Genomic DNA, 13,851 nt, shown 5'->3' on the forward strand with positions numbered 1-13,851 from the left:
TGCATTGGGAGCACTTGCTGGTCTGGCCGTGCCTGAGTAATGGTTGCAAACAGCCCCCACCCCCAGGTAAATCACAGCATCCAGAAAGGCCTGATGACTAATTTCAGTGTGTGCATTAAAAAAAACACCACTAAATGTGTAAAGAGCTCTAAAGTGGAACAGTACAAACAACGTGGTCCACTCCACCCCACCTGTTTCCCTCCACAGGAGGAGACAGGAACTAGAGAAGGAAAAGTCTCATCCTGTCAGGTCCCCAGCAGGATGGGAGCCATACTGAAGGACTATATAACTGAAATGGACCTTAAGGTTTCCTGAATTAAAAAACAAAAACAGAAACAGAAACAACGCAAAATATGGGGCCTGGAAGAGGGTAAGCACTGTTCCCAGCTGGCCCCTTCTCCCTCCTGCTTACGCTTTCAAAAGTAGAAGCGGAAGGGATGCCCAAGTCCCTACTAAGCACCTTCCACTGTGGGTTGCTATGGTCTGCTTGGAGCACATGAACGACTGCCGGAAATTATGTGCAGGAGCTTGCTTCCACCTCTTGCAAATGTCATCACAGTTCTGTGGCACCTGGTGGTCTCAATCAACTTAATGGAGTAAAGTCTCTAAAAACACCCACAAGAATAGGTAATGATTCTCATAGATTGTACATATGGAAAAAGACAGGTCTTATAACAGGTTTTTTTGCTGTTCACCCTTTTAGTGCTGCAGGTTCAAAGCAGATAGAGGCAGACTAGGCTGTATCAATGTCACAAAGTTGTATCGGTTTCATGCCAGTTTAACTATCATGGCACCAGTGGAGGCTGCCCACTGGGGCTAGCAGGGCACTGCCCCACCAACCTCAATCTGCCCTCACCCAACCAGCACCTGCCTGCCTTCTTACTTACATGTAGTCTAGGGGGTGGTCCTGGCTATCAGCTTCCTCCTCCTTACGCTCAGTGTTGCCCTTGTAGAGCTGAGAACAAAAGACGATGGGGAAAAACCAGAATTGGTTGGCTCTGCCTGTCATTGGCTCTGACTCCACCTACTGTTTGGGCTCCCTGCCATCTGCCCCACCAGTCCTAAACAGGCACCAGCCACGACAGTTGTGTGGCATAGACTTATTATTATTATTATTATTATTAACTTTATTTATACCTCGCTGTTTTTCCAAATTGGAACTCACGGCGGCTTCCAGATAAAAAACAGATACAATTAAAACCTACCAAAGTTAAAAGCATATAATACATAAATAAATAAATATAGACAGATATAATTAAAAAATGAACTCTAATTTAAAATAGCATTAAACTGTTTCTGATAATTAAAAACTATACTCATAAAATCAGAATAATTAAAAAATAAACAAGCCAGAACAATATAACCTCCTTTTGGGCCTATCCTTAGCCGCCTTCGGAATCAAAGGCTTGCTGAAATAAGAAAGTTTTTACCTGTTGACGAAAGGACTGCAGGGAAGAGGCCATTCTTATCTCCTTAGGGAGGGAATTCCAAAGCCTAGGGGCAGCCACCGAGAAGGCCCTATCTCGTATCCTCACTAGTTGTACTTGTGCGGATGAAGGTATTGAAAGACGGGCCTCTCCTGAGGATCTCAGGGCCCGGGCAGGCACATAGAGGGCAATGCAGTCTGACAAATAGCCTGGACCCAAGTCATGTAGGGCTTTATAGGTCAGCACCAGCACTTTGAATTGTGTCTGGAAACAAACTGGCAGCCAGTGGAGCTTTTTTAACAGGGGAGTTGTATGGTCCCTGTAATCAGCCCCAGTTAACATTCTGGCTGCAGCACGTTGTACCAGCTGAAGTTTCCGAGCAGTCTTCAGAGGCAGCCCCACGTAGAGCGCGTTACAGTAATCTAAACGGGATGTGACTAAGGCATGTGTCACCGTGGCCAGATCGGACAGGTCAAGGAACGGGCGCAGTTGGCGCACTAATCTCAAATGTGCAAAAGCCCCCCTGGCCACTGCAGAAACTTCACCCCTTTCCAAGCCCAGTCCACTGCCTACGGACAGTATGCTCTTTTTTGGTGTGATTTTTATAAAGGAAAAGGATGTACATTAGGTGGTATTGTTTCCCAAGGAAAACTGAAAACATCTACAAGTTTTTTTAAAAAAAGGTATTTATCACATCTGTTTGGATTTACTGTAACACACACTAAAACAAAAAAAAATACAAAAACGGAAGAAAGACACTGAACTTAAAAATCATAAAAGCTGAACTTGGTGATTTCAAGCTGCATATTCTTATTTTAACATTTATATACGGCAGTGGTGGGGAACCTGTGGCCCTCCAGATGTAGCTTGGCTACAATTAGAAATGGGGAAAAATTAGGTTCAGTTCAAAAGTCAACCTAATTTGCACTTTCCAAAACAATATGCGAACCAAAAACATAGCTATCCTTTGAAATTCGCACTGCTCTGAATTTTGTGATGTAGTTCTCCAACCAAATAATGTGTACAAAAATGTTTATCTTAGTCAAAATTGTGCATAAAAATGAATATATTTGTGAAAATAACATATAAAATGCATTAGGAGACGTTGTCCGCGAAAATGTGTATATCAGGCTACATTGCATACAAAAATGTGCATATTTGGAGAAATTTGCACTAAAATGCTTGGTGAATTTCCATAAGGACTTATTTTTTAAAAAACAAATCAAAAACTCATGCAGAAATGTGGAGAACTGAAAAAAGGAACAGAGGGAAACCAAAATTGACAAATTTGTCCATCCCTAGCTACAACCCATATCATCCTGAATACTAGCCACAGTGGCTGGGGCTGATGGAAGTTAGAGTCTAACAACTATTGGAGGGCAACAGATTCTCTATCACTGATTAAGTGCTACCAGTGTATTAGGTACTATGTACAGAGCAGATCTGACAAAGAACAGGGAGCACTTGTTGAGTCTTGATTTATTTGTTGCTCTAATTGCTCAGGTTTTACTGGATGCCTCTATCACTGTTTTAATTTTGCTTTATATATGTTTCTGCTTTTATTCTTTTAATCCCCGCGGTCTGTTTTTATGACTATTTTATGGCTTTTTACTTAGTTTTACTGTTATGCTTTGATTGGATAATTTCAAATTTTGGTCATTAGCCATCTTCAAAGGCAAGCTATAATTTAAAATAAAATAAATCTTTACAAATAAAGGCAGGAGCTGTAGTATTAAAAGAATATACAGAATGGGGAGAGAGTTGCTTGATTATCTTTAACATCAACATGGTCAGTCATTGTCCTAAACATGGAATGATTGCCTTTTATAATGTGCACATCAGAATGGTGTGATGTTAAAATTGTCTTTGGAAGACAGGCACTACATGAGCAACCACCAAGTGACAAATTTTGCCCAAGTAATTCTGATTGTTTTCCCTATCAACAAACAAGATTTTTAAAAGCCTCTCCAAACTTCTTGCTTTCACTAGCCAGGATCTGAGAGTTTGATTTTTTGTAGGGAAGAGGTCTGGATACCTTTGGTCCTTGAAAAGCCCTGCTTTTTCCAATTGAGATTCATGTTTGGCGCAAGCCCCATCACAACTGAATCTGGCACATAAAGGCAGCCCTGTCATGTAATACTTGTATAAAATAATCCTCCTAATACAATATCATGGAATTGGTTACATTTTTCTGGGAAGCAGAGAGGGAGGAGGACACTGGAATGAGGTGGGAGGCAGGGGAGAGTGGGGGGAGAGAGAGAGAGAGAGAGAGAGAGAGACTGGGACTTTAGAAGTCTCCCTTAGTCTTTTCCTTTCAGGAAACACATCCTGTTCACATCTGACTACGGTGGCAGTGGCTCTGTTTGTTGCAGTCGGCTACGCCCTGAGGCTCACCAAAAACAGCCACAAAAACATCCATTTCCTCTCTATTGAGAGATAGGAGGAAAAAACTTCCTTGCAGCAGAGGTTCTGCTTTCCTGCTTCTGCCTTGCACGTCTCTGACATTTGTAGAAGAACAGGGGCAGCAGAACAGATTTCCTTGGAATACACTAGCCTTCCAGGGCTCCTTGGGGATAAGTGTGCATTTTTGCTCAGAATTTGTCTTGGCGTCCAGAATGAAATTCTACTGCATTTGTGGGATGTTCTGAATTTGGGCGGCTATAAACCAATTTGAGAGCGCTTGCTGCCTGACTCCTATGCAGATCTCAGTCTCCTCTCACAGCTGTGCTCCAGAAGGTTGAGGCAAGAGGAACCATTTGCAGGCATTTTAGCCTCCGCTGTCCAAGAACGCAACTTTTTGCAGAGTTGGCAAAAAGAATGAACCTCCTTGTCTTTCAGCTCTTCACCAGCTTGGCTCTGCTCAAAGTGCAAGAAGGTGGATAAGGCGCCACTTGGAAAAGACAGCATTCTGGAACCCTTGCTTCCACACTTTTTCTATGGATTTCTCCTTCTTTCTGCCTAGCCATTCTTTATGCGATCAGAAACACCCGAGCAACTGACTTTGAGAATGAATGGTGATGTTCTCTAGCCATTCATAACATCATCCTGTGCCTGCCTTCCATCTGCAGTCTTAATTCAATGTACTGTAGCTGACTGGGACTCTTGGATCTTCTACAAAGAGAGGCTGCCAGCAGTTGATGACAGTCAGATATGACTGTCCAGAAACTGGTAGCCACAGCTGTGTTGGTAGCTCTGGTCTCACTTATTCTCAACAACGCCGCTGCCTTTACCCCCAACTGGGTGTATCAGACCTTGGAGGACGGGCGTAAACGCAGTGTGGGGTTGTGGAAGATGTGCTGGCTGGCAGAGAAGGGAAGAGGAGGTATGGGCACAGGTGCCAGGCATGGGCAAGGGGCGGAGCGTGAATGTGAATCCTTGGGCTGGGGTTCGGAGCCAGCTGGGTTCCAAGAATCTCGTAGCACTGTGAAACGTAAGTCTTGATTCTCATCATCACTGTCTATCTTGTGTTACATAGAGATGTTGATGTGTCACTTGACTCATGGTGAAACCCGACTCTGAGGCACTTGCCATCTCATGGCTTTACCTGGAAAGGGCTGTGCATCTCAGAGAGCCTGTGGATTTTCAGTATCTATTGAGGCTCAGAACCCAATTAAGTTAAAAAACAAAAGACTAGGGAAAAAATAGCTGGTTTGGGTCAGAACAATTACACACCATCTCTGGGGAGAAGGGGGAGGCACCAATTGGGAATTTTGGGAGACAGCATGAAAGTCAAAATCAAGTCTAAACCCAGTCCAAAGCATGCACCCTGGTGAACAGGCACAACTCCAATTTGACCAGAAGCTCTCTTTCATGTCTTTGCTGCTAACTGCTTCAACTAGGCTGGCTGATGTAAAAGGCAGGAATGGCATGGGTAAGAGGATAGCACAGAGGCAAAAAAACCCCTTAGGCTGCAGGCCCCACCCTCAACCTTGAGCTAGGGATAAGGCACCAGCAGTATCATCAATGTGACAGAAGGCTTCCTGCCCACCTGCATGTTATATGTTTTCCCCTCTGGAGAAAAGCACAGCTAAGGGGGACAATTTCAGTAGAAAAGCTGTCAGAAGGGAAAGGGTTAAGCAGCAGCCCCTTTCTCCCTGTGCGTGGGTCTTCTGCTGCAGATTGCAGCCTCAATGGTTGCAGCTTATTTCTTTTAAAAAAGGAAGATGGAGCAAAACCACACGCTGTGTCATATGCTATTTTACCCTTTGTCGTGTTATTTCCAGTTCACTAGGTGGCAATACTTTGCAAGGTGTGGAGAGGGATAAGCAAGCATTCAGAGAGGGTGCAAGATGATCCGGCTAAAAAAGTCTTATGGCCGGGCCAAATCAAATGGAGCAAGAACCTGCCTTATACCAGGCCAGGCTGTTTGTCCATCTAGCTGAGTACTGTCTGCTCTGATTAGCAGCGGCTCTCCAAGGTCCCAGGCAGAGGGATTTCCCCATTACCTCCTACCAAATCCTTTTAACTGGCAATGCCAAGGAAAGCACCTGGGATCTTCCGCATGAAAAGCATGAGCTCTACCTCTGAGTGGGGATGGAAGGAGTGGTCAGTTTCGGGTTCTCCCAGTTTTTCATTGTTCCAATCTTAATTAAATTCATTTCTGCACATTTCCACACTAACCTGCGATTTTTAAAAAATGAAAAATTCATCAACATTTTAGGTGAATTTCTTCCAATAAACACATTCTTGTATGCATTTTTGGCTAATTTACACATCTTTTGCAAATAGTATATGGACTTGTGTATGTTATTTTCACTAACAGATTCATTTTTATGTATTTTCCCTAACATAAGCATTGTCGTAACGTTGGTTGGTTGGAGAACTGCATCACAAAATCTGGATAAGCAAATTTCAAAGAGCAGCTATGTTTTGGTTCACATGATATTTTGGAAAGTATGAACCTGGCAGACTTGTCTTTAAACGCTAACTGAATCGAATTTCTCCCCCGTCTCTACCTCTGAGCTGTGGTCTCTTCTCAAATAGCCATTGCCCTACTGCAACAAGTCCACTTTTGAAAAAGAAAAAGTCCTACTGCAGTTTGGAAAGTGACATGGAAATGCATTGAAAAGTGTTGGGATGAAGGAATGATTAATGGGAAGATGTATAAACACCCTGCAGACAAACCAGCATGAATGCAGGGTGACTGCTCATTGTCATGTAACCTCCCCACAAACAAATCCAAATGAATGGTCGGACATAATTTATCCTTCACGTAAGCTTTGGAGAAACAAATCAGGATGAATCCACAATAAATTGCTCATCTAGAGGAGCCCTTATCTGATACAACCCAACCAATTTACACAGATTTCACTCTTGCCAGTTGAGCTCTGTTTCAATTGCTGCCACGTATTGGTGCTCATATGAGTCAGAATTTATTCCAAAATGTAAAAGTGTGAGAAAAACAAGCCATAAATCATTGATTCAGTTGTGTATCACCCAAAGTGTTTTTGAGAAAGTGACGCTGCTCAGGATCATGTATGCTTCACTGTGCCTCGACATTCAGAGTAGGGCAAATGGAAAGTAAGCAAATTCAATGCAGCAGGCTGTGAAAAAGAAACAAACTCGTGCTCACACTGCACTCTCTTTCTCCCTCCCTCCCCCTTTCACAACTCTGCATCAAAATAACTGCAAATTCTGTCCCAGGAAAAGCTGAATGCTATGATTAGAATAAGTTATACAAGTCTGCATGCATTTCTGCCCGAGTACTGGAAAACTGGCCCAGCACCCACCTGCCCCCAGTTTTTGAGATTTGATCAGATATTTCCTACAAATAACCTGTAAGGACTAGAAACTTATTTTTCAAAAGAAAAAAAAACAGAAAAAAAACTAAGTTTCTAACTATACATTATGTTAATTGAATGGCTTGCTGCCACTGAAGATGACTAAAAAAATAAAAGTCAAGGTGCAAGGGTGATTTCCATTGGGGCAGCAGCATTCTTCCCTTCCTAGCTGTGATCTTGATGACAACCCCTCATGCACTGCAAGTATCAATAGAAAGAAAGCTCTCATTCTTAAGATGCTGAATTCTGTGCCCAAATCCAACTTGTGAGATGTGATTGTGGAATTGCTAAAAAAGTGAAACGCTGCATCTGACTCATGTTCCATTTCTGTTTTGTTCATGTAAATCTTACTGAATGGTTAAGCCAGTGGGGTGGACTGGATAAAACGTGCTTTGTTTCTTTGACAACACAACGGGTTGCAGAGGAAAAATGCAAATAGCATGGGAGTCTATCAGCTGCAGAGCATCCAGAGACTTGCCCTGGGATAACTTCTTTCCCCTCCTCTGAACAGGCACTGCCCCAACATCTGCTTGTTTGTGACAAAGTAGATGCTGTCACCAGCCTTGGCTGATTCTCACAACAGCTTTGCCTGGCCCAGGTTATATTTTAGCCCAAGATGAAGAGGCTGTATACAAGATTCTCATCTCATAGAAGAACACTCCCATGAGCAGTTGCCAATCATAATGCAGTGAGTTAAACGCCATCAGCTTAGTGGTCCTAAGTCCCATCTGCCCTATACATTTAATTATCCTGTGGAATGTAGTTTGTTAAGGGTGCTGAGAGTTGTTAGGAGACCTCCTATTCCCCTCACAGAGATACAATACAATCGCCAATGTGGTTTAACCATCAACCCTTCTTCCCAGGGAACTCTGGGGATTGTAGCTCTATGAAGGGAACAGCAGCCTCCTAACAACTTTCAGCAAAAAGTACAGTTCCCAGGATTCTTTTGGGGAAGCCATAACTGTTTAAAGTGGTATGATACTGCTTTAAATGTATAGTGCAGACTGGAACAATGGTAAGGTGGCCAGTGTTGCTCATGATCACAGGTTCTTGTTACAATACTGAGAAGTCTGGGTTTCATACTTTTTAGAAATAACATTTCTAGCTCTTATGCTGGCAGAGACACATACATCACTGTAACTATTTTTTTGCTGATGTGGTTTTTAGGTTTGAACAAAGCCATCCAACCATGACCCATGGCTTCCTGCAGAAAGATCTGCAGATGAACTGGCACAGAGCTATGCTCCAATTCCTGTGTTAAACTACGTCTGCAGTGTAACTCAAGAATTGTCTCTGTTGTTTGGGAGCTTGTGTGTCTTTGCCATACAATGCATCTACAGCCAGCCAACCCAGCCCAGCTTCACTCCCAAGAAATAACTGGAGGAGACAGTTCCTCTTGCAATAACAGAGCAAAGCAACTGAAGCATGAAAATGCTTGGGGCAAGAAGTGGTTGGGTTGATGCACTTGGACTGAACAGGGAACATAATGATTTTAAGAATATATGAGGTACTCTGCTGGATCAAGGGGCTACCTGATCCAGCATCCTGTTTTTCACAGTGGCCAACCCAATGCCTCTAAGAAGCCCACAAGCAGGACGAGGGAAAGAGCCCTCTCCTCTGTTATTTTCCCAGCAACTAGCATTTACTGGCAAACTGCCTCTGAACTTGGAGGTTCCATTTAGTTATCATGGCTAATAGCTGTCAATAAGGCTCTTCTTCAGTGAGTTTTCCTGATCCCCTTTTAAAGTCATCTAAGCCAGCGGCCATCGCCACATCTTGTGCTAGTGAATTCTATATTCGGTGTTTTGTGCAGACAAACCTTCTTTTTGCCTGTTTTGAATCCACAGCCAAGCAATTTCACTGAGTAACCACAAGTTCTAACACCACGGGGGACTATGCAAAGCTTCTACCAAAGGAGTGGAGCAGCTTTCTCAGGCTGAGGGACCCGTTCCCTTCTGAGCAATGTTCTGAGGGCCACATGCCGGTGGTAGATGGGGACAGAGGCAAAAGTGAGCGGACCAATGCATGTAAAGTTTATCTTTGTACAGTGGACCAGTTTCTACATACACTCACACACCTCTCTCTGTCCTCCACCCAGACAAGCAAGAGGCACTATCAGAATTCAAGAAGACAAAAACACTTTGGGTGTGAAGCAAGGACAGTGGAGTGTGGCCTGGGCAGAGTTCTGAGGGCCAGAGAGAGAGGTTTGGAGGGCTGCATTCGGCCCCCAGGCCTGAGGTTCCCCATTCCTGTTCTATCATATTCCTCTTGGGTCACGGTTTTTCTAACTTATATAAGCCCAAATGGATTTTGGCCCTCCAGATATTGCTGGAGTACAATTCCCATCAGGCCCAGCAAGCATGGGCAATGGTCACGGATGATATGTAGTCCAATGCTATCTGGAGGGCCACAGCTTCCCTATTCTTCCTTTTGCCTTTCCTTATTTTAACTGTCTCTTCAATGGGGCAGTTTCATTTACTGTGCCAGCTACCAATGTTGAGCAAAAACTACAACAACCAAGCCAGGTCTGCTACTTAATGTATGGCAGGAAGTGGGAGGAGGAATCACAAAGTACATTTTTTGCATCTGAAAACTAGAACAGGGTGGGCAAGATGATCTGGCACTGACACTGCCCCAGCACTCTCAGAAACCTTATGCGTCAAAAAGCAGATGCTGCAAAAAAAAGCCCATGAGGTGGTGCAGATTGGTTTGATAAGCTTTGGCACACAACACATGTTCAATAGACCTCTACATTGACACTCATCAAGTGTAAATATGTACAGGAACCGAACAATTGACTTCTAGTCTGATCGGTAGCTATTTTGTGCTAGAGAAAATCAAAACCTGGGCAACAAAACAGTCAAATTATGCAAACCCAAATAAAATGCAACCCAAGTTAATCTATGTCGTATGCAACCTTGGGTGCCACTGTGGGACAGAATGACCAAGAACTTTCTAATATAGTGGTAGAGAGCCAGTGTGGCATAGTGGTTAGAGTGTTGGACTATGACCTGGGAGACCAGGGTTTGAATCCCCACATAGCCATTAAGGTCACTGGGTGACCTTGGGCCAGTCACTGCCTCTCGGCCTCAAAGGAAGGCAATGGTAAACCCCCTCTGAATGCCGCTTGCCATGAAAACCCTCTTCATAGGGTCACCATAAGTTGGAATCGACTTGAAGGCAGTCCATCAAAAATGTCAAAAATATAGTGGTACAACAATTTTATTGTTGTTATGTGCCTTCAAGTCGATTATGACTTATGGTGACCCTATGAATTAGCGACCTCCAATAGCATCTGTTGTGAACCACCCTGTTCAGATCTTGCAAGTTTAGGTCTGTGACTTCCTTTATGGAATTAATCCATCTCTTGTTTGGCCTTTCTCTTTTTCTACTCCCTTCTGTTTTTCCCAGCATTCTTGTCTTTTCTAGTGAATCATGTCTTCTCATGATGTGTCCAAAGTATGATAACCTCAGTTTCATCATTTTAGCTTCTAGTGATAGTTCTGGTTTAATTTGTTCTAACACCCAATTATTTGTCTTTTTTGCAGTCCATGGTATGTGCAAAGCTCTCCTCCAACACCACATTTCAAATGAGTTTATTTTTCTCTTATCCGATAAGATAACAGAGACGGCACCTGTCTAATATTTATGGGGAGGGAATTGCAAAGGGTAGGTGCCACTACGCTAAAGGTCCACTTCCTATGTTGTGTGGAATGGACCTCCTGATAAGATGGTATCTGCAGGAGGCCCTCACCTGCAGAGAGCAGTGACTAGGTATATAAGGGGTAAGATAGTCTTTCAGGTATCCTGGTCCCAAGCTGTATAGGGCTTTGTACACCAAAACTAGAACCTTGAACTTGGCCTGGTATGATTTCTCTGGATTGGAATGTTAACAAAATACTACAGCCCGTTAAAGGTCCCCAGTGCCAAACAACTCCTTGTTCCTACTCTGAAGAGTTACCTATATCCCACTAGATTTTCTTTCTTTCTTTTAGAAAGCACTTGGCACTGGAGATCTTGAATGAGATGTGGGTTTCTTTGTCCAACAGCAATTGTGGTGGTTAATGAATGAGTTGTTGCTGCCCAGGGACCATGTTGCATAGACACTATTATGATGAGTGCTATACACAGAAAGAGAGATGGCACTGGCTGTACTTACAAAGGAATCCTATTTAGGCATTGCATAGTCTACCGCCTTAGCAGTACTTGTGGCAATTTCAAGGGTAGAAAGGAAATTAAAGGAGGGGTGCGGAAGCAGGGGACTTGGAAGATTCTCAGGAAGGTCGAAGACACAGGAAAGAGGCGAGTGATGTAAAGCTTGTTTCCCAAAGACAGGCAAGGAGAAATGAAGCTGTTTCCTTATTATAGCTCTTAGGGTCAAGCATGTCTAGAAAAGGGGAGTGGCCCAATACTATGAGTGACTACGTGACTTCCATGAGCGCTAAATATAAACACCTGTCTATCCACAGTGTATGATTTACACAAATACATTTTAACTATGAAATATGGGGGGGGGGGTAAGGCCGGAGCCATGTCTCTGTGTGGGAATGAGAAACTGGGAAATGTTTACAGAGGCAGCAAACCAGACAATCCCAGGGCTCACTAGCCACGTCTCTGATATTTCTCCTTGGAAAACAGCCAGGCAAAACCCAGAAGATACCAAAAATAGAGTTTAGCTAAGATGGCAGGCTACATTCTTGAGACCCCAGTAGTATTTGAGCCCAGACCAATAAGGATGAAACGGACAGGGTCCCAGTGATGCAAACCCACATTCAAGCACATCAGCTTGACTTATATATGATCTGCCATTGTGTCCAACAAATCTGGTTGCCTACAGATTCTGCCACACTATAACATCCTAACAATCTGAGGCACTTTAAGACACAATCGTCTCCATTGATAGGATCTGGGATGCTGGTCTGTTCAAAAGAACAGTGGTGAGGAAGGATGTCTTAACAACTCCCAACGTGCTCCTTATTGTTATTCTAAATATTAGAACATGCAAGTTGGGCAGTGGGGTTTTTTTTGGTGGGGGAGTGGGTTATGCACAGCATCCATGTCTCCGTGTCCATGGTATGTGGGAGTTACGCGATGTGTACAGCGCAGCTTTGTTTTTCTCCATGGGGCAAACTGTAGTTGAGGGAGGGCAATTTAGATCACGAATATAGTGGGGGGAGGTAGGATAACACCCCCCCTCCCACAATGCCACTTCCATTATCTGATTTGGGAGCCCCTGTAGCTATACTGAACTACAAAAACACATCCAGTGTCTCATCTAGCTTAGCCCTGCATGTAAGCTCTTCCAGTTGCACATCTAAGGGGAGGGGTGTAGACACATGTGCATATGAGAGAGAGAGAGAGAGAGAGAGAGAGAGATTAAGTCATCATAGCCTTTCAGCCACTGAAAAACACAAGACTGCCACCTAAACAATCCTCCCCTTGTTCTTTCCTTCTACCAAAAATGACCTAAAGCAACATTCCTGTACATAACAGTACGGCAAGAAATTAACACAGCCCACTAGAAAAGACAATAATGCTGGGAAAAACATAAGGGAGTAGAAAAAGAGGAAGACCAAACAAGAGATGGATTGATTCCATAAAGGAAGCCACAGACATGAACTCACAAGATCTGAACAGGGTGGTTTATGACAGATGCTGTTGGAGGTCGCTGATTCATAGGGTTGCCATAAGTCGTAACTGACTTGAAGGCACATAACACGTGCGTGCACGCGCACACACACTTTCCCCCCCTCTCAGAACACATTGTTTGTACTACATGGAGACAGCTTCCCAATCTTCTTCATGAAAAGAGCTAAGAATAAACATCACCTCCCTTCACAAATGCAAAGTTCCTTGCCAAGTACAGCTTCAGCCAAACATTTCAAGGCAGCTGAAATCTACTTTACGTACAAACTCTTCTGACCCCAAACTCAGCAAATTAATTTCTCCCTTCAAAAAATGATACATGTTTGATTGTCAGGAGCAGCTTCTCACTGGTATACAAAGACATACAAATCCAAACTTCTCCAATTCGTATCTCTGAGGCTCAAATACAGGGGGGCAGCCAAGAGAGGGAAGTGTCACAATCAGACAGGCCTGTTGACAATCATACTAAATTGGTGTTTGAAACAAATTTTGCTCTACAAATGCATGTTGTCTCAAAATAGTAACAGAGTGTATCAAAAACCCAACAAGTTCTATCCAAAAGTAACATTTTGGCAAATACTTCACCACTCAGTTTTCAAGTTTTGAAACAATTTCAGCCACTGAAAGAGCAAGTAAGAAGATAAAGATGTATGGTTAAAGCCCTAGCCTAATTAGATTTCTAAATGAGATCATTTTTATTTAATTATTTCAGAAAACAGCATAATACTGTCTAATCTGACTGTCATACATTTACAGAGCACTAACGTCCCTGGGGATGTCATTTAACTTAACCAAATAAAGCCTGTGTTCATAAGCATCACAATTAAATTAACTGTACCTGCCATGGTCTACTTTTCGATAATGATGGAGGAAATGAGAATCTGAGATGGTTTTGGTACTTGAGTGCACCATCCACCAGACCTAATTGATTTCTGCTTTGTGGTTGCAATCCTTTGCACATTTCCATGGAAGTAAGCCTAATAAATGCATTGGTGTTT

At 43.2% G+C, this 13,851-nt stretch overlaps 2 protein-coding genes across 17 annotated transcripts in view; one reads left to right on the forward strand and one right to left on the reverse strand.

Annotated features, from left to right (window-relative positions):
• IFT140 (intraflagellar transport 140) overlaps window positions 1-13,851 on the reverse strand; it is a 122,867-nt gene that overhangs the window by 32,235 nt on the left and 76,781 nt on the right. The window lies entirely within an intron of this gene.
• TMEM204 (transmembrane protein 204) overlaps window positions 3,759-13,851 on the forward strand; it is a 47,243-nt gene continuing 37,150 nt past the window's right edge. Inside the window, exon 1 of the mRNA XM_061599974.1 lies at window positions 3,759-4,857. Coding sequence (XP_061455958.1) covers window positions 4,578-4,857 — 280 coding nt within the window. The 5' untranslated portion in view covers window positions 3,759-4,577. The remainder of the gene's footprint in view (window positions 4,858-13,851) is intronic.

This window comes from Rhineura floridana, chromosome 17, assembly GCF_030035675.1.
Source record: "Rhineura floridana isolate rRhiFlo1 chromosome 17, rRhiFlo1.hap2, whole genome shotgun sequence".
Classification (NCBI taxonomy): Eukaryota; Metazoa; Chordata; class Lepidosauria; order Squamata; family Rhineuridae; genus Rhineura; species Rhineura floridana.